General features: G+C 33.2%; 1 protein-coding gene across 5 annotated transcripts; it reads right to left on the bottom strand.

Annotated features, from left to right (window-relative positions):
- Positions 1–6,400: 6,400 nt before the first annotated feature.
- LOC105335760 (transmembrane channel-like protein 7) lies at positions 6,401–25,592 on the bottom strand. Of its 5 annotated transcripts, none has more exons than XM_011439842.4 (19): positions 25,393–25,592; positions 20,796–21,378; positions 20,176–20,401; positions 19,659–19,783; positions 19,188–19,239; positions 18,784–18,865; positions 18,206–18,474; positions 17,771–17,922; positions 17,395–17,539; positions 16,438–16,599; positions 15,687–15,850; positions 15,021–15,171; positions 14,647–14,744; positions 14,087–14,200; positions 13,757–13,832; positions 13,367–13,497; positions 12,951–13,121; positions 12,611–12,689; positions 6,401–7,635 (listed from the first exon to the last, which is right to left on the bottom strand). In XM_011439842.4, the coding sequence occupies exons 2-19, from the start codon at positions 21,032–21,034 to the stop codon at positions 7,561–7,563; spliced, it is 2,511 nt and encodes an 836-aa protein (XP_011438144.3). In that variant the 5' UTR covers positions 21,035–21,378; positions 25,393–25,592; the 3' UTR covers positions 6,401–7,560. The 5 variants fall into 5 exon arrangements, with proteins under 5 accessions (XP_011438144.3, XP_034313063.2, XP_011438141.3 ...); XM_034457172.2 differs by lacking the exon at positions 25,393–25,592 and adding an exon at positions 23,314–23,386; XM_011439839.4 differs by lacking the exon at positions 25,393–25,592 and adding an exon at positions 21,836–21,969.
- Between the last annotated feature and the right edge of the window lie 729 nt (positions 25,593–26,321).

The following is a 26,321-nucleotide window of genomic DNA, read 5'->3' as shown; positions in this document are numbered from 1 at the left end:
CAAAGTTCATAGCATTCCAGATGGTGGTTCGGTTGAGTAAAGAATGTGCAATTAGTGATGATTTTACGTACATTACTTATAAATAGTGTTATAATATTGATATTGACTGTTCACTATTTTAAGTCGAAGAAAAAAAAAATTAAGTTTTTTTTATAGCGCAGATATTTTTATCCCAAAAAAAAGTTTACTCTTGCCAACGTTCTATCAATAAAAAACACATGTTCCCAGGTTATCTAGAACCAAACTAAGAAAAAACAAGACTTTGACTTAAAGAGGGTGAAACAAACATCTATTCAGTATTAATTCAAGTTCACTTGGAGTTCAGTTGCAAAAAACCTCGGCATAACCGAGTCGGACGGGTTTTTGTCCCTTGAATCCTTTGGATGAGAGATCTTGGCACCAGAAGGAGAGAACATATTTTTCTTGTCCGTCCTTAAGCCATGAATCATAAACTCTAATAACAAGATGTCATAAAGTCCGCTCGATCCATCGTCCTTCAATTCCCAGATTCTTCACCAGAACGAACGTGTTTTTGTTTCGGGGGGAGGGGAGGATAAAATGTTCTCCATGACCTTTATACACTTTAACCGAAAACGAAAATCAGAAAAATTATAAATCATTTGATAATATTGCGTCTTTAATTTGATATGGATGTTTCAGGTTTTTATAACTTTGGTTCATGGCCATGAATGTGTGGCCCGGAAGTGCCTAAAATTCAATCAATTTTGAAAGACATGAATGCAAGTAAATATGGAAATATGAATTATCCCATTAGAGCGTGTTTATAGGATGTCAATAACTACGTATGCAGTGTAGAGATGCTATCAGGTTTACTATTCTTAAGGTATGTTTTGCCACTTTATAGTTCTTCACATTTTATTAAAAAAAATCTTTTGCTGAACAAAACATTTGTACATCACTCCCACATTGTAAGAAAATAAAGGTTATTATTATTATTACTAGTATCATTACATCCAGGACTTTTCGGTTTTTTAAATAATTTCATCCCATATAATTTAACAGTTGAGTAATATGAAAATAATCGTCTTTTGAATATTTCTATTACGGCCAAAATGAATTAATCACTGATTATACATGTACATATATGTATGTAAAAAAAGACGCTTATGGCACCACTCAATAGATTGTAATATTAAAAGTTTAAAATTTTTCAATTTAAACTTAACTACATGCATAAATTAAACTGTTATAGTTGAGTTTAAATTGATAAATTTTAAACTTTTAATGTAACAAAAATCAGCAAATATATTCCTGTATATGTAAGAGGCCAAAAGGAAATTACGCTTTTTCAAAACTGACTCGCGGTTTATAAAGCCTAAACTACCCCAACCCATTTTATTTTCGTATAAATCGGGTAGCCTTTGAATTCATTCCAGAGGTGATTATGACAAAGGTGAACGAGGGTGTTTATTATTCGTTACATAAATCACCGATGACAATGTATGAATTGCCGGTACGTTCCATATTGATTGCATATTGTGCATGGTCATTAGGCTTCGTAAAGTTATAACACATTTGTCTTGGTCTGTGTAAAGTTCCATTGAAGTTTAATGTCTTGCTAACTTTGGTATTCATTCGTTATCGTTAATGAATCAGAAAATCTTCCCTCTAATATTTTTTTTTTGGGGGGGGGGGGGGGGAAATCAAACGGAAAAGCGAGCCCAATGATCTCCCTGGTGGCATGTTAAAGGAAACTTGTTTTCCTTCTTTCTCGCTGATAAGTGTTCTTAGATAAAAGATCTCGGAAGCTCTGCCGGTGAAGTTCCGTGATATGGGAATTATAATCCGAAGTCTAGTCTCGCGAGATTTCGCCGGGATTTGAGTTTACTGCAGATCTGAAGAATAAGAAGCCAGAAGAAATGAGAAGATTGGGATTCATTGCAGTCAAATTGAATTATTTACTTCGAGGATCACTCTGAAATCAAAGATGAATTTTTCAATGGTATTATTCTAATCTGCAAAAAGATGGCGACCGACAAAAAATTGCGCAGAAAGTGAGAAAGACTGATGCTGTTATGCAAAATAAGAGAATTATGATGTATTATTTAAAGGAATGCCGGTAGAAAAAATCTCAAGTTTGCTTTTGATAAATGAAAAATGTGATAATGTGATATCTCAAGTATACATGATGTTTTTTTGTTTATGTTTTTTTTTATTGGGGGGGGGGGGTGTGCGTGTCTCGTATGCTACAGCAGAAGAAGCCCTTAAAAATTCTAACCAGTGCGTTTCAATATGTTTTTACATGAATTTCACAATAATAAGCTTTTTGCAAAGTAAATAGATTGTACAAATGGGAGCTATTTCAAATTTGTTATGTTGTGAAATCAATATTCGAGTTCGTTAAAAAAAAAAAAGACATTTGCTCTGTGCTAAACGATATAAAATGTATTCAAAAACACCGAGTGAGAATTTCAGAGCACTATTGGAAAGTAACAACTGACAATCAATCCATGGGCATAAAACTCGATACTGTTGCACCCAACGCTTTGCTAGGTATTTTCTTTACAGAAATAAGATACTAATCAACAATTACATCATATTTGATAGGTAAAATATGCTGAAGACGGGATAGTCTAGTACTAAAACTTTCCCCTGCAAATATATATAAATCAATCCTCCCACAATCCTGTAAACGTAAATTAATGAGCTAGACTAGAAAATATAGATGACTTTTCTCATTGGTTTTCACACAATATCGAAAGTTAGGTCTCGATCGACAGTTTTAACTTGGTAAACAATTTTATTTTTTAGAAATAATCAAACACGTACAATTTTTCATACCGGTATAATATGAATATTCATTTTTATAATCAAATCATCCGAAAAAAAATTTAAGCATCTTAAGGAGGCCGATTTGGGTTTTTCGTTGAAAAACTACAATAGCAAAACTCTTTATTTTTTAACCATATGTAAATTATACCAAACTCTAGTTTGTTTGCAAAGTTTGGATGAATTCAAATAGAACATACATGTACATGTAAAATAAATATATTTTCTAAGAATGAATTAAGTTAAATTCATGTACAAATGTAATTGTACATGTACTGAAGAATAGGGAAGTAAACAAAATAAGAATTGAAGCAAGACACAAAGACTTGTGGCGTTAAGGTGGAATAACACACCTGGAAAAAGTCACTCAAATTTACAGGACATTATTTGATAGTGAAAGATATAATGATAAATAAACTCTGTACATGTGTCAAATAAGCGAAAAATTTGCAGTTTGGGGATAAAAAAATGAATATCTAAAATAATTATTTCAGTAAGTAACAACAAAAGCCCATGCGGGATTCGAACTCTGACTCTTGTACTGATCACAAGTCCGACACTTTATCCACTCGGCTATGGAGTAAATTACATGCCGATAAAATCCTTTTAATACAAGAGGCCCATGGGCCACATCGCTCACCTGAGGAACAACAGGTATGATAAAATCAGCTTAATGGAGTCATAATACAAACTATCTGGACAATGTACAATAATACATGTAGATCCTGTATAAATAAAATCCATTTTCCCCCTGGATATTCTTATGTTTATAATCATTAGTCCCTTTCCTAACAGGATGATTTTATAGTCATATCACATGTTGAGTATTGCAGTTCTCAAAAAGATCCTTAACAATTGTTTATATATGGGATATAAACCTACATCAAACTCTGAACCTTCTTGCGAGGCCGAAGAATTGTCCTGGGGCCAAAGTCTTAACAATTATAAAGAATCATCTGGCTGATTAGTTTCTGAAAAAAAGATTTTTAAAGATCTACTCTACATATTCCTATATAAAACTTTGTCCACAACCTCCCCCCCCCCATCCATTGTGGCCCCATCCTACTCCCGGGGGTGTCATTATTTTCACAACTTTGAATCTACATTACCTGAGGATGCTTCCACACAAGTTTCAGCTTTCCTGGCTGATTAGTTTCTGAGAAGAAAATTTTTAAAGATTTACTCTATATGTTCCTATGTAAAACCTTAACCCCCCCCCTCCCCCAATGTGGCCCCACCCAACCCCCAGGTATCATGATTTTCACAACTTTGAATCTACACTACCTGAGAATGCTTCCACACAAGTTTCAGCTTTCTTGGCCGATTAGTTTCTGAGAAGAAGATTCTTAAAGATTTACTCTATATATTCCTATGTTAAAATTTGACCCCCCATTGTGGCCCCACCCTATCCCTGGGGATCATGATTTTCACAACTTTGATTCTACACTACCTGAGGATGCTTCCACACAAGTTTCAGCTTTCCTGGGCGATTATTTTCTGAGAAGAAGATTTTTAAAGATTTACTCTATATGTTCCTATGTAAAACTTTGACCAACCATTGTGGCCCTACCCAACCCCCAGGGATCATGATTTTCACAACTTTGAATCTACATTACCTGAGGATGTTTCCACACAAGTTTCAGCTTTCCTGGCTGATTATTTTCTGAGAAGAAGATTTTTGAAGATTTACTCAATATATTCCTATGTTAAACTTTGACCCCCCATTGTGGCCCCACCCTACCCCCAAGGGTCATGATTTTTACAACTTTGAATCTACACTACCTGAGGATGCTTCCACACAAGTTTCAGCTTTCCTGGTCTTATGGTTCGTGAGAAGAAGATTTTTGAAAATTTCTCTAAATTGTTCATAAATTCATCCTTAATTTTCACAACTTTGAATACCCTTAGGCTAAGGATACTTTGTGCCAAGTTTGGTTGAAATTGGCCCAGTGGTTCTTGAGAAGATGTTGAAAATGTGAAAAGTTTACAGACAGACAGACAGACGGACGACAGACAAAATGTGTTCAGAATAGTCGCCATTTTGTGATGATGTGTTATTCCACCTTAACTCCCTTCCATATTGTTCAAAAGAAGAATAATCTTCATTCTGGAACACAGCCTACAATTTCTTTTAATATTGACAGCATCAGATCAAGTATACATCTGACTTTATCATTTTTCTTCCGAAAACAGTGATGGATTTTATTGAAAGAACCATAAAATCATGAAAAATGTACTTTGTAATCAACTGATCACCTATTGGTGTCAATTTTGAAGAATTTTTAGAAAGTTGAATAAGCAAAGTGTTGCATAAAACGAGAGAGAGAGAGAGAGAGAGAGAGAGAGAGAGAGTTTTTTGGTTGGCAAATATTTAGTGACCCAGCCATGACTTGGCAAGAAAGCGTCATAATGTAAATTCCAATAGACAAAAATCATAAAATATCACTTTTCTGCAAACATCATGATATCTAATAGAAAACTACTGGACCGGTATCAAACGGTAATGCCCATCTCTTTTGATAGATATAGATACATCTTGGCCTGTACTGCTAAACTTCGAGACTTGTCATTAATTATTTTGCACTTTCTCATTATTTTGTTTTTATTCACATCAAGATTATTAATGTGATATCTAAAAAAGTGTGCACGGATACATGCACCCTGTCTGGAAGACAGCAATGTCAAAGAAAATGTTAACATTTTCACATGTCACTTAAAAGTACTAGTATGCTTTGAAGACCACGATATATTGTCTCACAAACCTGAATGAAAAATTACTAATTAATTTTGCTTATCAAAAAGAATTCTTAAGGGGGATGCTTCGGAATTACTTAGGTTTGTCATTGTCGACTTAAACAAAGATCATTTTTACAAGGTCACGTGTACACAAAATACTAATGAATAATTGATGTTTAGATGGCTAGCTTCAAAACAAATATATAAGGATCTGAGGAATTGTTAAAAAGAAATCTTCTCCTGGATGTATATGGCATGCCATGGCAGTTTCCAAATTAACTGCCAAAAACATTGAGGGAAGACTACGTAATTCAAGCCATTTTAAGATGCGATATAAATTCTTTTGAAGTACATTACATGAGCATTTTAACAAGGTTTTGAATATCATGCTCTTGGGGCGTAAAGCATTCAAATACTAAAATTCTTATTCTTTTAAATCATTTTTAGGATACGAAGTTATTGCTTGTATGCCCACTATTCAAGGAGGTGAACTTTTTAATTGTCATTAAAAGTATGAACAGAATGAAATCAAATATATTGAAATAGAAAACTAAAACCGTTTAATTCACTTCCTGGTTTTTTTTCATTGTACAAAGTATCACCAAATTCAACAGTAATGACAACTTGAAGATAATGCTCCTCTTCCTTCCGATTTAGTAGATTTTTATCCCAACATATTTTGCGAGTAGTAAACTTTATATTTAGAAAAAATATTTTTGTTGCATTGATTTTAACATTAAAAGATAACTGGACTACAACTTCATTACCTCTTACCTTAGATGCATAAGAGAACTACTTGACAAAAATAAGCAAAGTTCTCCAAAAACACGAAATCGTAAACACTAAAAAACATATACACAAAAACTTCAATCAATTACTTTCTTTGTGAATTTTATTTCTGTTTGACTGTTACAGATTTTTTTTCTCTGGTTTTGACAACAGTTCAAGTAAATTAACTGGAAGACATTGTTAAGCAAAAGGCACATTACATAATAAATGTATACTCGTATAACAGTACATATTAAGTTACAGATTGATTAAACATGTAGCAAACAGTCATAACATTCTACTGATAAACATATGGAAAGTTTGTTAAATTCTTAAACTGTTCATTTTATTACAGCTTTGAACCATATGTTAATCAGATCAGAGTTAATTCTTAATCCAAATACATGTACATTCCTTGATGCATGTATAGCTTCCTTTGGGAATAATCTCATTTACAATGAAAGACCCCAGCATGCCCCATTAGAAAAACATAAATTACATGTAGAAACATATACTGGACAATATTACATACATGTACATGTATATTAATATACAAATTATAACTCAGTTATCTACACTGTTGATATAAAATTATGAAGTGCATTTGACATTATAATAAACAAAACAAAAACTGTTGTCAGTAAATGTTACTGTGAATTACAATTGAATGAATTATACATCAAGTTGTGTTTAATTAAATAAGTGTATAAAGTAAAGACTGAAAAGATAATAATTTGTATACAAATCTATGAATTACAAATACTAGTACATGTACTTATGTAATTGCCAATACTAAGATTGTCTTTTTAAAAAAAAATACATAGTGTGATGTTAATTGTGTCCATTTTTATTTCAAAGGTGAGGATTTCTATACAAAGGACGGATAATAAATGAGTTTTTGAATACACAGAGATACATGTATAAACAAAAAACAAAAAGGGTGCAAAAAAGGAACACAAATTGGTCAACTGGAATTGCAACCTGTGAAAAATAGCACTTTTCTGGAATATATAACCAAAAGTGGAAGAATGGTGATGATGATGATGATGATGATGATGATTGTCCTGATGATTTCCTCATGATCACATACATTTAGTTACCAATAGCAATGAATACCTAATTTTGTCAACAGTACCAAGTATCTTTCAACTTAAAATTAGTTGGTAATCAAAGTTTGAATGACATGATTGACACACGACAACAATGAGGCTGACACTGGATTTGGCACCGCCTTCTAAAGATAATGTAGGTTTTGACACCACCTCCTCAGGACAACAGATCTGCATTCTGAGTCAGGACTTCATTGACTCTGTCCAGTAGGTACTTCTTGTCTCTTCCCTCCTGAAAAAAAAAATGTCACCCGAAAAATCAGCTCAATAGTTTGACTTTGTACTGTATATGTATATGGTCTTGTCAATTTTGTTGAAATTTGATATAGTTTTCCTACTTTGTTAAAACATCAGCTTTGAATTCCCACATTCCCACATTTAATGTATTGATCGGATATTTGTTTTAAAATATCAAGTCTTTATCTTACACGGGTGGTATAAATATACATTCATGTCAAATCTGAACTACCACAATGTCATCAATCATGCCTTTCTACACTTAATAACAAGATAAACAACTAGACTCTTGTTGCTATAGCAACAAAAAGGTCTTCTGTTCCTCATGTATAAATCTGTACAAAAGATCCATTTCTCTTGTAAACAGAAAATGGATATGATATACTTTATACCATAAAGGAATTCCCAAGAAATAAACAAAACAAAAAGACAAAACGTCATTTCTTGAGTACTTTCTGTGACGACCGGAAGTAACGTCGGATCATACAAAACATAGTAAACATATCTTCATACATTGCCTTGTCTTTCCTCAAAGTTTGGATGGTCAAGTTTTTGTTAGTTATAATATCTCGTTGAGAAAAAGTTTTTGTCTAGGGACCGGAAACGAACGAACGAAAGTGATTAAGAAATTGAAAATACGTATTTTAGTACATTTACCTATGATACGTTATTGTTCATCACATTGAGTAAAATGTTAAAAAAAATTCTAATGTTAAAAAAACCCACCTTTTATTGCTTGAACACTTCGAGTGAACACCGGAAGTGACATACGACCAAATTGAACCCGTGAAACACATGTTCATGCAAATGTCCATTATCCATACAAGTTTTGTGTATTGATCTCTCACAGTTTCTGAGATCTTGGGGGTAGTTTGTTTTTTTTAAAAGAAGACTACCTGAGATATTTAAGATGTCTCACCGGAAGTAGAACTTTTTTGGTTTTTTTTACCATGTGTGGATGACCTCTGGTATTTCTATAACTAAAATGTTACTTCCATTCTAAATAACCAACATATTTTTAAAAAATCAGAATTTGGTGTACTTCCTGTGACGACCGGAAGTTATGCCGGATGAAACAAAATAGTGTTAACACGTATCCATACACAGGTCTATAATCCTACAAAGTTTGGTGGTTGAAGTCGTTACCGTTTTTGAGATCTCGTCGATATAAGGTTTTTTGTTTCGGGACAGGAAACGGACAAACGGAAGTGCTTAATGAAATTAAATTTTTTTATATCTTGTTTACTTTCCTATTTTACATTATTATTCATCGAAGTAGCCTAAATCTATCAAATAAAAACAGTTTAACGGATAAACAGTTTGATTTGTTTGAACTCTTCCGCTGTGGACCGGAAGTGACGGAAGACAAAATGAAACTGTTTAAACACATCTTCAATCAAATGTCTATAATTAGCGAAAGTTTCGTGTCTTGATCACGTACAGTACCTGTGAACTTGCGGTTACGAAATATGTTTTAAAAAAGCTTCCTGAGATAATCGAGATATCTCACCGGAAGTAGAATTTTTTTGTTTATTTAACATTGTATAGATGACATATGTAAGAATCTATACTAATATCTTTATTTTATTGAAAATAAATTAAATACAGAAAAACAAAAAAATTTGAACAGCTTCCGGTGACGACCGGAAGTTACGCCGAACAAAACAAAAATGTTTAAACACATCTACAACTATAGATCTATCATCCCAAAGAAGTTTGGATGTTCAAGTCTTTACCATTTTTGAGATCTCGAGGTGACAAGCTTTTTGTCGCGGGACAGGAAACGGACGAACGGAAATGAATTTAGAAAAAACTCAAATCACAAACTTCTAGATCTTTTTCATTTCAATCATCGCTAAAAAATTTAGGAAAATCTATCCAGGCATCGCTGAGATATTCACGATACAAAAAGGGGAAAAAAATAATAATAATAACTAGACTCTTGTTGCTATAGCAACAAAAAGGTCTTCCGTTCCTCACGTATAAATCTGTACAAAAGATCCATTTCTCCTGTCAACAGAAAACGGATATAATTTATACTGTAAAGGAATTCCCAAGAAATAAACAAAACAAAAAGACAAAACGTCATTTTTTGAGTACTTTCTGTGATGACCGGAAGTTACGCCGGATCATACAAAACATAGTAAACATATCTTCATACATTGCCTTGTCTTTCCTCAAAGTTTGGATGTTCAAGTTTTTGTTAGTTATAATATCTCGTTGAGAAAAGGTTTTTGTCTCGGGACCGGAAACGAACGAACGGAAGTGATTAAGAAATTGAAAATACGTATTTTAGTACATTTACCCATGATACGTTATTGTACATCACATTGAGTAAAATGTTAAAAAACAAAACAAAACAAAAAACCTTTTATTGCTTGAACGCTCAGAGTGAAAACCGGAAGTGACGTACGACCAAATGGAACCCGTTCAACACATGTTCATTCAAATGTCCATTATCCATACAAATGTTGTGTCTTGATCTCTCACAGTTTCTGAGATCTTGGGGGTAGTTTGTTTTTTTAAAAGAAGGCTACCTGAGATATTTGAGATGTCTCACCGGAAGTAGAACTTTTTTTGTTTTTTTTACCATGTGTGGATGACCTCCTGTATTTTTGTAACTAAAATGTTACTTCCATGCTAAATAACCAACATATTTTTTAAAAATCAGAATTTGGTGTACTTCCTGTGACGACCGGAAGTTACGCCGGATAAAACAAAATAGTGTTAACACGTGTCCATACACAGCTCTATAATCCTACAAAGTTTGGTTGTTGAAGTCGTTACCGTTTTTGAGATCTCTTCGATATAAGGTTTTTTGTCTCGGGACAGGAAACGGACAAACAGAAGTGCTTAATGAAATTTAAATTGGTTATATCTCGTTTACTTTCCTATTATGCATTATTATCATCAAAGTTGCTAAAACTATCAAAATAAAAACAGTTTAACGGATAAACAGTTTGATTTGTTTGAACTCTTCTGCTGTGGACCGGAAGTGACGGACGACAAAATGAAACTGTTTAAACACATCTTCAATCAAATGTCTATGATAAGTGAAAGTTTCGTGTCTTGATCACGTACAGTACCTGAGAACTTGCGGGTACAAAATATGTTTTAAAAAAGCTTCCTGAGATAATCGAGATATCTCACCGGAAGTAGAACTATATTGTTTATCTAACATTGCATAGATGACATATGTAAGGATCTATACTAATATTTTTATTCTATGGAAAATAAATTATATACGTAAAAACAAAAAAATTTGAAGAGATTCCGGTGACGACCGGAAGTTACGACGAACAAAACAAAAGTGTTTAAACACATCTACAACTATAGGTCTATCATCCCTCAAAGTTTGGATGTTCAAGTCTTTATCGTTTCAGAGATCTCGATGTGACAAGCTTTTTGTCGCGGGACAGGAAACGGACGACAGGAAATCCATTTTGAAAAAATGAAAAAAACGCCTCGAGATACCATCATTTTCTATCACTCCTGAAAACTTGAAGTAAATCGATTCAGCCATCTCTGAGATATCTTGTGGACAAAAAATGGGAAAAAAATAATAATAAAAAACACTAGACTCTTGTTGCTATAGCAACAAAAAGGTCTTCCGTTCCTAATGTATTAATCTGCACAAGAAATCCAGTTATCTTGGAAACAGAAAATGAATATAATATATATAAGTTTTGTGTCTTGATCTATCATAGTTTCTGAGATCTTATTTATTCTTTGTTTTTAAAAAAGAAGGCTATCTGAGATATATGAGATGTCTCACCGGAAGTAGAATTTTTTTTTACCATGTGTAGATGACTTTTTGTATTTCTATAGCTAAAATGTTACTTCAATGCTAAATAACCAAAATATTTTTAAAAATATCAAAATTGGGTGTACTTCCTGTGAAGACCGGAAGTTACGCCGGATGAAATAAAATAGTGTTAACACGTGTCCATACACAGGTCTATAATCCTTAAAAGTTTGGTTGTTGAAGTCGTTACCGTTTTTGAGATCTCGTCGATATAAGGTTTTTTGTCTCGGGACAGGAAACGGACAAACGGAAGTGCTTAATGAAATTTAATTTTTTTATATCTTGTTACTTTCCTCTTTTACATTATTATTCATCGAAGTAGCTAAAACTATCAAATTAAAACAGTTTAACGGATAAACAGTTTGATTTGTTTGAACTCTTCCGCTGTGGACCGGAAGTGACGGAAGACAAAATAAAACTGTTTAAACACATCTTCAATCAAATGTCTATGTTTAGTAAAAGTTTCGTGTGTTGATCACGTACAGTACCTGAGAACTTGCGGGTACAAACTATGTTTTAAAAAAGCTTCCTGAGATAATCGAGATATCTCACCGGAAGTAGAATTTTTTTGTTTATTCAACATTGTATGGATGACATATGTAAGGATCTATACTAATATCTGTATTCTATGGAAAATAAATTAAATACGTAAAAACAAAAACATTTGAAGAGCTTCCGGTGACGACCGGAAGTTACGCCGAACAAAACAAAAATGTTTAAACACATCTACAACTATAGGTCTATCATCCCTCAAAGTTTGGATGTTCAAATCTTTATCGTTTCTGAGATCTCGATGTGACAAGCTTTTTGTCGCGGGACAGGAAACGGACGACAGGAAATAAATTTAAAAAAAATGAAAAAATCGCCTAGAGATATGATCATTTTCTATCAATCCTGAAAATTTCAAGTAAATCTATCCAGCCATCTCTGAGATATCTTGTGGACAAAAACTGGGAAAAAAATAATAATAATAATAATAATAAAAAACATTACAATCACTAGAAGGTCTTCCGTTGTAACGGAAGACCTTAATTACAATCACTAGAAGGTCTTCCGTTGTAACGGAAGACCTTAATAAGAAAGAAAGAAAGAAAAAACCTAACAATCACTATAAGGTCTTCCGTTGGAAACGGAAGACCTTAATAAATGCAATAATTATACACACCATTTTAAGCTGCTCTTGTAACAGTTCCTCTGTCTTCTTGTAACCCTGGCCACGTAGCCAGTAGTAGTACATCAACAGACTGAAAGGACATAACAACATTTATAAAGATATGCATGTAGCTCCTATATAAAATGTATTTGAGTAACTTCTAAATTTTCCTCTTTAAAGAGGCAGTCTATCTTGACAATCTGAAATTATCAATTGCGATAAATTTCTAAATTATTACAACTGGGTTTTTTTAGTTAACTTTTCATGGATTGACATTGTCATATTTTTATCTTCAGCATAACAGAATGATGAGTAACTTCAGTACAGTAGATAATTTCTCAGTACAACTTACACAAGCAGTATAACCACTGGGATGAAGAAGCCGACCGTCCCCAGGAACTCGAACACGTCCCTGGCCTCTGTGGGCCAGTTCTGGACCGTGTTGGTGACAACATTAAACATGACCGCCCCCGTCTGATTGCTGTACACTCTGTAGGGTCCGCAACTCTGGCTCGGAGGTATGCTGAGAATAAAGGTACAAGAATCAAATTTTATATCATTAAAATGGTAACCAACTCAAAGAGGATATTAGGATGAAAGAAAATTACATATGTACAAAGGCTAAGGAGAGAATCATATTGTATTTAGGAAAGCTTTAGTTTTAAGGTCACTGAATACATTTAACTCATGGGGAATCTTGATTTTAAGTTTGAACCAAGGACACAAGTACATGTACCTAACACAACTAATTTTTTTTTGTTTACATACTTTCCAATCATGTATCCAAGCAATCCAGCAGCAATGATAAAAGACAGAAGTAGCACCAACATAAAGAGTGAGTTTGAGCCGGATGTTTTGATTGGACGTTCTTGTGGTACATTTATTTTCAAAACAGCCAACTGAAAATAAAAGTCATTGCCCTAATCACATGCAAGCAAGCAACAAAAAAAAGAATTTCAAATATTATTAATGTTCTCTACAAGAACGAAAGTAGTGACATCTCTTGAAACATGCAACTACAAATCTATTCATTCACTGACATAAATAAACTATAATGAGGTTTTTTTTTTGTCACCATATAAAACTTCAATATGAATTTTCAATATTGATATTATGAAAATGAATATGTTTCTATTATAGAACAGAAATTGAACTTACCTTTTTGACCCAAAAGAAGAGAACACATTTGACAAATGTCATGAATGGAATGAGAGGACTGAAAAACATCCCTAACCTGCAATTCCAAAAATCAGAGATTGATAATTACACTATAAGCATAATATGATCATGCATTTATCATAACATTAAACAACAATAAACTTTTTTTAAAAAAATTTTCAGCAGTAAACAGCAATAAATTAACTATACATGATTTGAGATTTTGTGGTTTTTATTATTTTTTATAGTATTGAATTACATGATAAAGATCGTAACATTTCAAGCATTGATCTTAAACATGTACGCGGAAATTTTTTCTTTACAGCTTACCAACAGATACTCTGTGTGTATATAATGTCCACCACACTCTGTGGCAGGTCAAACTCTTGTGGTCCCACTAGCTTCACCAGCTTACTGGTCTTACCATATTTTTTGTTCAAGTACCTGTGTAAAGAAATAATATATAATTATTACAGGTTACTGTATTCCTAATTAAAAGTGAGGAATTAATATCTGCATAAAATCGCGAGAAGCACCCCTTGCGGATTTTAAAATCTCGCTATTATTTTATGAGAGTTGAGAACTATAAGAGTTAAGGATAAAAATTCCGCATTTGCGATTTCATATTATCGCGATTTGATACATAACGAAGGGATGGTGGAATTACGTACTCGAGTAAAATAAGGAATCTATAGTATAATGGTACGCTTGCTTCAATTTACCACTTTTGAGAAATGTTGTCACACTAAAAGATGAGAGTAATTAAATAAACTTCTACCACAAAGGCCCATGATTTATCATTTACATCATTAAGAAAGTTGAGTGTTTCTATACCGGTACATGTATCTTGAATGGAAAATATGTTTTGAAAAAAGTATTTTACTACTTACCATCTTGGTACCTGCATGAAGAAAATAATTCCTGTTTCTACAATGAGATCCAGTAGGACCAATTTATACAACTGTTGTCCAAAATAGGTCTCCCAACACTGTTTAAACAAAAAATTGTTATTAATACAAAATTGTAATATATAATGTATTACATGTATGTACTAGTAAGTTTAATATCTGCAGAGAAAACTTTTTAAAATAAAATTTCACAGACATGCAAGCAAGGGAAATAACTCTAACATATACCACATGTAAAGAACACTGAAAATTTTGTGATAGTTTTAGGATTATATCTAAAAACAAAAACCTCAAATTTTCTTTTTTAAAATTGAAATTTATAGATTAAAAAATCAGATCAGACTATTCTATATTACCATGATTCGCCCTCTGCTGGAGTCGGATATCCACTGTTTATTGCCACACTGACCCGAGGAGGAAGAAGAATCATCATCCGGCCTCTCTATCAGCTCCTTGTACAGAATAGCTATCAACGCTATCGGAGAAGCTAATCTCAGTAAAATGGCCCTGAAAGTCATAATTCATTTAGGAATTTCATTAACAGTTTTTGCTATATCTAGACAAGATGAATAATAAATACATGCCTTTTATTTTCTTTGCAATACAAGATACATGTAAATCTGATGTTTGTAATAAATGTAACAGTAAAACACGGTTATAACGAAGCGCCAGGGATGGGCGAATTTGGTTCGTTATAAGCGTAATTCGTTATATCCGTCAAGTTTACAACATGTGATATGGTCACGGGGAATGAAAATCACTTCGCTGTAAGCGTCAATTCATTATAAGCGTGTTCGCTATAACCGTGTTTTACTGTAATATGAAATGGAACATCTCTATAGCATGTTCAATAGTTAGTATATTAGTTTGGAATATGGATGTGCATTCATGGTTCTATACCTAATTCATGCTAAAACTGAATTTATCATGATGATAAATCAAAACAGACACATCGTACTTAAACTGAATTTACCATACCATAAGTCAAAATGGGCACATCATAACAAATCAGCAATGCATACCTCGCTAGAGTGAGTTTAAAGCCAAACTCGTATCGGTAATCTTCAAACTGCACCAGCTTCTGGAAGATGATGGGCAGGACAGCATTGAGGACCGTGATAGTCACAAAAGGGATGTACTGTACCAGTAGTTCCACTATCTCAGACAGGTTCTTCTGGTTCTGAAGCTGAAACATAACGGAATTTGATATAAGAATGCAGGCAATTTATAACCACTTTGTGACTACAGTATGATAAAAAGAATACATGTGTATATTTCAATGAATAGTCTATTTGTCAAAGCATGATGAATGTTAGAACTGTTGGATGTATTACATGTTTGTGTTAAAAATTCATCACTCATCACAAGCCTATTTTCAAGAACAAATGTACTGTAAATATTGCAGTTGTTTTAAGAGTCTTAGTATTCATTTGTGTTGATATAGTCCCAATTGTACACATATTCCTTAACAAATCTCAAGATTACAGCAGAAATTCATGATCGTTTATGATTCATGATTACCCCAACCCCATCCCTAATTTACTGTACCCTCTGCGCTCATTAACGAGTAACTTTAAAGAACTTGATTGCAACTCCAAATTACATGTAAATACATGTAATACTCCAAAATACTTCTTATCGTAATGATTAATTGATCATTACATTGTACCAGTATAACTTTTTAAATCCGCAAAGGGTGCCTCTTGCGATTTTATGCGGATATTAATTCCTTGCATTTAATTAGGAATTTACAGTAACTGATTAAAGATTTACCTCTATCATCTGCTCAGCAGTAAATGTGATGAGGTATAGGGCTCCTCCTAACAGAGCCAGCACCAAGAGGTTGATTAGGAATCGAATCGCATACAACTTGAAATTTTCTACCCCTGACCTCTTCTGTCTTCTCCATTCTTTCCTTTGATCATGAAGTTCAGCCTGTTCAGATCAATGCAATGATGTCACAGAAATACACAGTTTAAATAGATAAAACACATTCAAAAGATACTGTGGTTTCATCAATATTCGTTGAATACCAATTTTCGTGGATTTCGTTGTTAAGTTGATCCACGAAATTAAATGTTCATTGAAGTTCAATTTTGACTAACATTTTGTATTGATAGGATCATTGGCCATGAATTTACGTATCCTTGAAACTAAGGTTTTCAGAAAATCCACGAAAATTGATTCCAACGAAAATTAATGAAACCACAGTTAGGGTCTACAGATGCACAAGTCAATTAGGAAGGGAAATTATACTCTGTTCCAAGTATCCTGGATTCACATTTTGCTTAACTGCTTTATATTTATAAATACCTCAGGCATCAAACGATGTTAATTCAAAAGTATGAACAAATTTCCATGATTTCTCAGTTGAAATGCCCCTGTTAGCTTATCAGGTTTCAATGCAATGCTAAAAAATGTGATTTTTGTATCACAGCAAGCCCAGATAATAAATGTTGAAAAATCTCCGTAAGAAATCTGTTTTCATTCCTGTGAATTTTTTCCGAGTGAAAGATGATAGCGTGTCAATGAAATTATCTTGGAAACTATCCCTTTCAACTATTTCAATTGCACATCTTTCACAGTTATGTGTATTTTTATTAAAAATTGTCCAAATGTGCTGCATAAATATCTTGGGACAGACTATACGCCTGAAGCAATTATTGTAAACAAAATAATAAAACATACAGAAAAAGCTTCTTATATATCGTAAAATGCAGTCACATCTACCTGTATGTCAGTAAAGATGTTTTTCCTTTTAACTTTGGCTGCCCTTCGCTGGTTGATGCAAAAATCCCAGCCAGAAAATATCATATTGCTGTAAACTGCCATAGTTTCAGCTGAACCCAGTGAAACTTTTACATTTTTTGAGGCACTATGGAGAGGAAGAGAGAGAGAAACCATATTTGAATGAAATTGGTAACAAAAAAGAAATAGTGATTTTACTCAACTTCAAAAAATTTCTGAACATTGTGAAACACAATACTCCATGTTCTCTGAATGGAAATATCTTTCAGGTTTTTTCAACATTTTATAATAAGCTTTAAAGCCATTGCTTTGAAAAAAAATTTATGATGCAATTGCATACCAATACTTTTATACTTACTTTTTGACAATAAGTAAGAAGGAGAGCAGAAAACAACCTCCAAACGCCAGCATATAGGCCAGGCCCATGTTATAAGTATATGTCTCGTCACCACTAGTGTACGTCTTATTGTAATAGACTCCGTAAAACAAAATTCTTCTCTCCATCCAACCCTGCAACAAATAGAAAATATGTGTTTAAGTAGTGACAATCTTTTATTGCATTAATTGTTTCATACATCCAAAAAAGCTTTACATTGTCAGAACAAACCTGTTCAGAATTTATTCCACATAATTAAAAACTTCAACTCTTGTAACTTTACCAGCATTTACTGAAGTACTTAAAAAAAAAAATTAATTTTGCTTTCAAACACTAATGACTTGTGTTAAAAAGCTGGTTGGAAATCTTTTCAAAAGGTGAAAGGTCAAGGATTATAATTGACCTGTGTGAACTTACAGTGCCTTGTAGTAGGTCTAGCACTTGCTGTCCTATACTCTCCGTTTCCGTCAGATTGCTATGGTAAATTTCATATTGTGTTGTACATTCTATGGCCTCTCTGTATCCCGACACATTCGCATCAGTGAGGGAGGAGTTAAAGGTAAAAGGACCCAGGGCCAGGTACGGGACAGTTATCACACAAAACATGATAATCATTATGTAGATATTCAGAAACATCAACCACTTAATGAAACGGAAGTAGGTCATTGCAGCTGTGCCATACTGACCTGTAAAGAATAATATGCAGCATGAAAACACCGCATCTATATCTATGTACTCATATACATGTATTTCTCATTAAATATATTACTGCATGGGCACATAAAAATTCATAACATCCTTTATATTCAATTTGGTATTTCTATCAAAAGGAAATAAAGCATGTTTCCAAATTTACTTTTTTTTTTGTTCTTAATTCTAATTTCATAATAAAAATTTTAAATAAAATTTCAGTCAATTTTCCCTTTGCTATATTTATCCTGCATCAACCACGTTACTTTTAGTAAAAAAAACAACCAAAAAGCAAACAAACAAACCTTCCACTTCCTTCAATGTCCCTGCCCATATAGTGAATCTGTCCAAAAAAGCCTTTTTCCTGATTTGGAATTTATGCCATGCCTTGATGAAATATTCATATATAGATAATAGTACATGTATTTGAAGCACAGCTTAAAATAGATTGATGGCACAGAACAAACTGACACAGCCAAGTTTTTCAATTTAATGAAAAAATTTTTGCTATTGAAAAAATGCTACAAATATAAAAAAAAATGTTTTTTCTAATATTTGGTTTAGCTTGTCGTTTTGTTTCCTTCTAAAGAAATATTTTCTGGTTCAGCTTAGAAAAGAGGGATTCTTTAGACTGTCTGCTAATTTTAGCTTCCAATGGATTAAATTATTCTTAGAAAACAAACAATTTCATTTTCCAAGTATACAATACCTTAGACTCTGTTGTACCACTCAATGTATGCATTCGAGTTAGAGTTGACTCCCTTTAAAACAACAAGTATAAATTAAGCAACAAAAACAGAGAATCCAATGATTTGCCATTAACAGTAAAACACGGTTATAATGAAGTCCCAGGGACAGGCGATTTTGCTTTGTTTTAAGCGTATTTCGTTGTATCCGCCAAGTTTACAACATCTAATAAAGTCATCTGGAATAAAAATCACTTCGCTATTAGCGTCAATTCATTATAAGTGTGTTCGCTTTAACCATGTTTTACTGTATTCCTAAATAATTTACATTTCATTTAGAGGCAAACATTGGCATTTATTATAATAAAGTCGGAATGGTTGCATAAGTTTTTCTACAATTCAGCAAGTACTGAACTTCATAGGGGAATGTTAAATACTTAAACACACTTTAATAATTATCAATACAAACGCAGTACCAGTGACTATATAACAACCTGACAATGGTGGCCACATCCCCTGCTGTTATCGTCCCTTTGTTCCTTAAATCGTGGTACTTCTCGGCCAGAGTCTTGGGGCGAGGATGGGTCCTCTTCTCTTCTTCTAATTCTAATTTTCTCTCCTACACAAAAGAGCAATGAAAAATTAAAACGATCAATCACTCCATGAACTAATTTATAATTAAAATGCCTAACAAGAAAAGCTTCAAGGAAAGGGCTTTCTGAATGAGATTGTTTTCAGCAATTTCAGCAAAATTCATCATCAATCTCATTTTTAAATGTGCATGTGTCAAATTAATAGCTAAAAGTTGCACAGATATCAAAGAAATCCATGTTTTTTTCCATGTTTCCTTCCACTAAAAATCTGTTTTAGCATTGCATTTTCACAGTATTTATAAGATTTTTTAAACATTTTCATTCACTTTACAACAAAACAACCAGTACTTTGTACAGTCTATGCTTATACACAATTTTTTAAAACAAAAATCTGCAACAAATTTGCATGTGAACTTACTTTGATAGACTTTGTGCGATTCCTTTGAATGGCTCGTTGGCTGGGCAGCGTATTGCCATCGTCTTCCTCCGAGTCGTAGTCCACTTCTCCGAACCCTCCCTTCCTGCTGGACTTGCGGCGATGTCGGATCAGTGTTCCTTTTCCATCAGATTTGTTGATACTCGGAAACACATCAGAGAGTTGGATTTCTCCATTGTCTCTGATGTTGTTATTTTCCATGTCATTTCTAAAAATAAAAAAAATAATAATGATAAATTAAATAATTTAAAAAAAAATAAAAAAAGTGACTGATTTTAGGCCACCTTAAAAAACTGATTACCCTAACAGACTAATGCAAAAGTACATGACACAAATTTTTTTTCAACATAATAGAGAGAATCATCTTTTTAAAAATACTCTCCATTTTCAACTATGACGTTACTGTGTCTGCATGCATTCATGTTCCCATAACTTTATTTTGACTACAAATAAACAACTACCAAAAAAATTTCATAACCACACACATCGGTATATTGATGAACCTCAAAATCAGAGGCCACAATCAGGCAACAATCTTTTTGTCATACTATTTGATATCAATTCAAAAAATTTTAGTACACAAAAAAAAAAATTACCGGTACCTGTAATCAGATGGGGGCATCTGGCTTCCCCGGTAATACCTGGCACTGTCATCTCTTGAGGAACTAGGCATTTGTCTCTGTCTATCTACATCAGGATACCTGCCCTCATCATAGTCCATGAGAGGTTCACCAACAGGAGGGCCAGACTGATAATCTCTTCTCCTGGAAGGCCCTGGCTGATCATCAAAACCCAACGGAGGGGCTGAGGCCCTGGGGCGATGTTCCCTACCATCATACATCCTGTGATCCCAGGAATGTGAAAGTTCGAATTCTTCTATTTCTTCTGGCTGTGACTTAAATTTCAACTGTCTTCGTTCCCTTGTGTTATTCCTATCACTATCTGGACTGCTAGATGCGGATTGTTCTGTCGTGTGATCCTTTCTCCATCTGTCAAAATCAACTGATGAACTTGTTTCTAGTAATTCCAATGGTTGAGATTGATATTTTTTATCCCTCTCTTTGCGCAGCTTTGAGACGTCTACAGGTGGCGTCTCTGATTTAGGTCGTCTATTGACCAACTCAGAATCCGAAGAGGTCGATACGTCATCTCCAAGCTCCCTCCTCTTCTTAGCAAGTTTGCGTCCTTATTACAAAATAATTAAAATTTGAATGATTTTTTGTAATAATATTGTGCCCCCTTTTTTTCAAACAAATAACATCATAATATTAGTTGCAGGATTTAAAAACAACCATGTTTGTTCAAGAAGGAGGAATGTGGAAAGAGTGATTATTTCATTAAATTAATTTTCAAAAAGTTAAAAATTCACCCATGATTCTTGTAGTAAAATATACAAACTGTACAGTTTAACACTCCTTACAAGATATTTGTCTGTCTAATCATTTTCAAATTAATGTATTACCTAATGACGTACGTAATAACTACTCAAGCATGAAACAAACTTACTACTGTTCTCCTCAAAAAGTTTACCGTACGACATGTCAGCTGTTTGTTTATACATACATACTTCATGGATAAAACGGAAATTCAGAACTAGAAATACACTGTAAACATTACTGACAGCTCGCTGTGACAGCCGTACCTTCCGCTGACATCAGCGGCTCCCTCTCTTCAGGACACAAAGTGTTACACAAGTCCCCATATCCCTTGTCACCACCACTTGAGTTACCCGTAGCCATCTTTGTTGTTTACATTTTTTCAATGACAAGAGAGATAACTCAATACTGCAACACGAGTTGTCTTACTTAACACATTTTTAATAAAATTATTAACCTGAAGAGAAATTAATCCTATATAATTGTACATACGGATCAAAGTAGGTGGGGATGCTTTTTGAGAAATGCATGTATATTGGCCTTCCGGTCCTGATTCCTAAGTCAGTCAGTCTCTCTCTCTCTCTCACAATTTTAAATGCTTGAAATTCTTAACACTGAATCCATAGTCTAAAACTACCATATTGATTAAGTACCTGGTATTTATTTAATCGAAAAGATTTCCTGATTGCAGACACAATCTTGGCAAGTTTAAGGAAGTAGTGCATCAACTATAAATTTTGGCTATACAAATAAATAATTCAATCAATAACAGTATCCAAATTTCTAATCTGCAGACTGTATCTGATATAATCTTATACAACTACAAATTAATAAGTTTGAGGTACTATCATAAACAAAGTTTAGGTGTTCCATCAATATCACTGGCCATAAAAACACATGAAATTTTAATATCACAATGAAATATTGTCCTTCTAATTTCTGACATGCTGTTGATATATTATGGGTAATTTATACGGACAAAAACATGCATGTCATGCACTATTTGGATGAGACTCTATCCTGTCTTACTCATTGAAGGAAGAATCAAATTTTCTTTTTGAAACGCAGTCTCTTTATCCTTACCAGTTTATAGCTGACAGAAATTGAAAAAACTTGCATTGGCCATGCATTTAGTGCATACTGTACAGTAAAAAAATGGCAAATGGGATATTTTTAAAAAGGGGGGGGGTGAATGATCAGACTTATCGGCATGTTCATAATTATTTAGCTCGGGTTAATTAATTACTTTTCATCTTGCCAATTGACCATAATGCAATGTTTCTGATTGATGAACTTTCATTTGACATTTTGATAAACTTAGTCATACTGACCTCTGCAGGCCGGTTCAAATACATGCAGCTGCGGCTAAGTTGACACCATTTTAGGTTGAATTATATAATATAGATAAATATGTGCAACATGGTTGCATGTACAATTTATCAGTACAACTGTATTATTAAAACACTAATGACTGGCTTTCATGTGCCATATCAGACATTTTTTAAATATGCATTTTTGTGTTAAATATTTCTTTACTTCAGTTGCGCAAAGTGTTATTTGACTATCAATTACCAGTGGGGTTCTCAATTACCTGACCTGGTTTTATATGCCAAATACATGTTTTATTAATTTTTTGTTACTGAAAAGAACTCTGGCATGTGAAAATATTGAGTTATAACTTACAAATATACACTGTACATACATATACCTGATAAATAGAACACAAATATATACATTCATATACCTGGTAAGAAGAACAAGTTTTCTCTCACACACAATGTCCTTGCTATTAAAACAAACATTTGCTGTACATGTATACATAACAGGTTCTACAGAGATAGACCATACATATTACATAACTGTCACACTTCAACTTAATACATAGAGACTTTGGGCTTTCACTTTAATAACTCTCTTAAATTCCTTGAACAATGAACTTTTTTCTTTATTCTGGTTGAAACCTACACATCATCTTCCCCATGTATTTTTCTTCCTCTGGTATGGTACCTTAATTGACTCAACTAATTTGAAAAACCATTAACTTTACAGATTCATTCTTCCTTTTTCTGGTAGCATATCCTGGTTTTGAAATGTCAAAAATTTTAATGGTGCAATGATCAGTTACATAGCCTCTGGTGCCAGCTACCTATATTCAATTGGGCTGCTTTTTCGATAGAATACTTATATAGATTTTGATTTTACTATATACATCCATTATATTCAACTAACACTTGTTTTGATATAATTAATCATTATATATAGTCTATTAGACCTGGGTTGTCTCTAAGACCCGAGAGGCAGGGAATTCCCCCGCCTATAATGCCTTAATTACCCGGCTATTATTGCATTTCAACACAATGTAGCTATATAAGCAAGACCCCAAGACCCCCATTCTACTTTTTTATTTCTTCCTTCTACTTCAATTTTTTTTTAGACAATCCTGGTCTATCCATCCTAAAATCTCTTAAACATCATTTTCTTTTACACTATCTCCAAAACTTTCTTTGGTTTGTTTGTTTTTTTTGGGTTTTTTTTTTCAAAAAGGTGGCTCCCATCAGCCACGCACCTCCATTCACTTGACTCTACACTAATTTAGTGTTTCGGCGGTGTGATACGAGGTTAATAAGTAATAAATGGTTTTGAAAAAGGAATCAGTTTATAAGTTAGGTATTCCTTTTTTTTAAATTTTACTGCTGCAAATCTGCCTCATCAGGAGTTTATTTGCATTACTGTATGTGTATGTACATAGATTAGTTATTTTTTAATGATTGAGGAGGTGAGAATAATTCACCAATATTTTTATTACGTTTGTAGGTTTTATTGTGTCAACAACTTTCTGTACCTGATACCCTTTATCAGGCAAACAATGACAGAGATGATATATATAAGGAAATGACCGGGATAGCAAGACAAAGGGCGTAAAAGATCATGTCATAAAGAAAACAATAAAGGTGATATCTGACACGCACAAAAGGATGCAATTCAAATACTTCTCCAAATACACAGCAGAAACAAAAGAAACTTGCAATCAATATACAATATACTTACTTTATAGTGAGAGATGTCAAACAATATATCCATCAAATTGGTTCCACGGTTGACACCCGCTTGTGTTTGTATGAGTAATACTACACTTCAAAGTATTCCACCCTATTCCCTTGGGCAATTACTAGGACAATTATATGGATTAGTGATAGAATCAATGGATGCGAAAAAAAAACCCAAGCCAAAACACACGCACACAAACAGAGTTCAATAAAGAAGCAAACAGGTTGTTGTGCGACACAAATTATTCTTAATTGTTGTGAAACTGTATTTCAAAATTCCCCTTCAATTAAAGAGACGACAATACTGTTTTCAAAAATTTAATACAGAGACTACACTTAATACACACAGTTGCACCAATCTTTGTATTATGATTGTAAAAGTTTGTATTAAAACAAGTGTATAAGCTTGAAACTGAGCTCCTTAATTATAAAACTGTACATGTTTCTGATACCAAAAACCATATACATGTTAAACTCTTGAAATGATAACCCAGCATTCTGTCTTCAATTACATCTTCCTGGTTCAGATGAACGTATAAACATATAAACCTTTATAACCATACAAAAATAAGAAGGACTGCATGGGGCAATAAAAATAAATGTTGTCAACTTAAGGGTCATAGATGTTAGCATTCTTGAATTTAAATCTCTGACCCACAACACAAACGCAGGTTAATACAATGTACTTCAATAAAATTACCTCAACCATATGTCACTTACACCAAGTGTTTATAACCATGCTTGGATGAACATCTTCAAAAAGAGGAAAAACTTACCTGTAGTTTAATTTCTCCTGTACAGTTTCTCTGGGTATGTTAATGTTTCCTTCAGTAACACGCTGCACATTTACCTGTAATCGATGGAGCAGTTATTGACCCTGATCAAAACTCCAACTACTGGGGTGTGTCCTAGCTCTTATCATCCGAAGGAAACACCAGATCTAAAGTACCGCCCGGCTGCATTCATTGATTTTCTGTTCATATTTAAATTTGATAGCCGTATTGTTCAAAAGTTGGGGTACCCTGTAGGGATATTTTTTTTTATTGTTATTGCCAACTGGTGAATATATACATGAATTTATTCTCGTGTGGTCATGCAGGCCTTTTAAACAGTACTAAACCATGAATTAGAAGTTCATGTCACGTTATTCTATTAATAACTTTGTGAAGTAGTCATTTCAAAATTTAAACCAAAAAAACATTTTTTTTTTAGAAACTTTCATGTGACACATTGAATAACAACATATCTGACTGGAGTCTAAATCATTTTTATCTTGATGAATAACCCTCTTTTGATAACAATGTTTTCCTTCTTTTCTTCAAAGTATAGAATTTAACTTAATCTGTAAGTGCATTTACGTCAGTCATTGTGCACCTGAAGTAATCTTTATTTGCATGAATAAACATTTGAGTTTAACCATCCAGTGAATTAAGAATTCAAATTTAAAAGTTTTTATATTTTATTCAATATATACATGTACATGTACTAGTATATTGATTTGATAAAGCATGCATTAACAATAATTACCTGGTAAAGTCCTTAAGTCCTACTCAGTAACACAATTCTGTTATTACTAGTAAATGAAATTTCAAATAAAAAGATTTATTTGCTCAGTAATTTTTTGGGAATGTTATTAGATGTACAAACTCTAGTTGATCAAATTCTGTATAAAGGGGAACAACTCTTATTTCACTCCTCTCCATAC

This window comes from Magallana gigas, chromosome 7 (genome assembly GCF_963853765.1).
Source record: "Magallana gigas chromosome 7, xbMagGiga1.1, whole genome shotgun sequence".
NCBI lineage: Eukaryota > Metazoa > Mollusca > Bivalvia > Ostreida > Ostreidae > Magallana > Magallana gigas.
The sequence above is the reverse complement of the archived record's forward strand: the minus strand, read 5'-3'. Positions and strand labels throughout refer to the sequence as shown.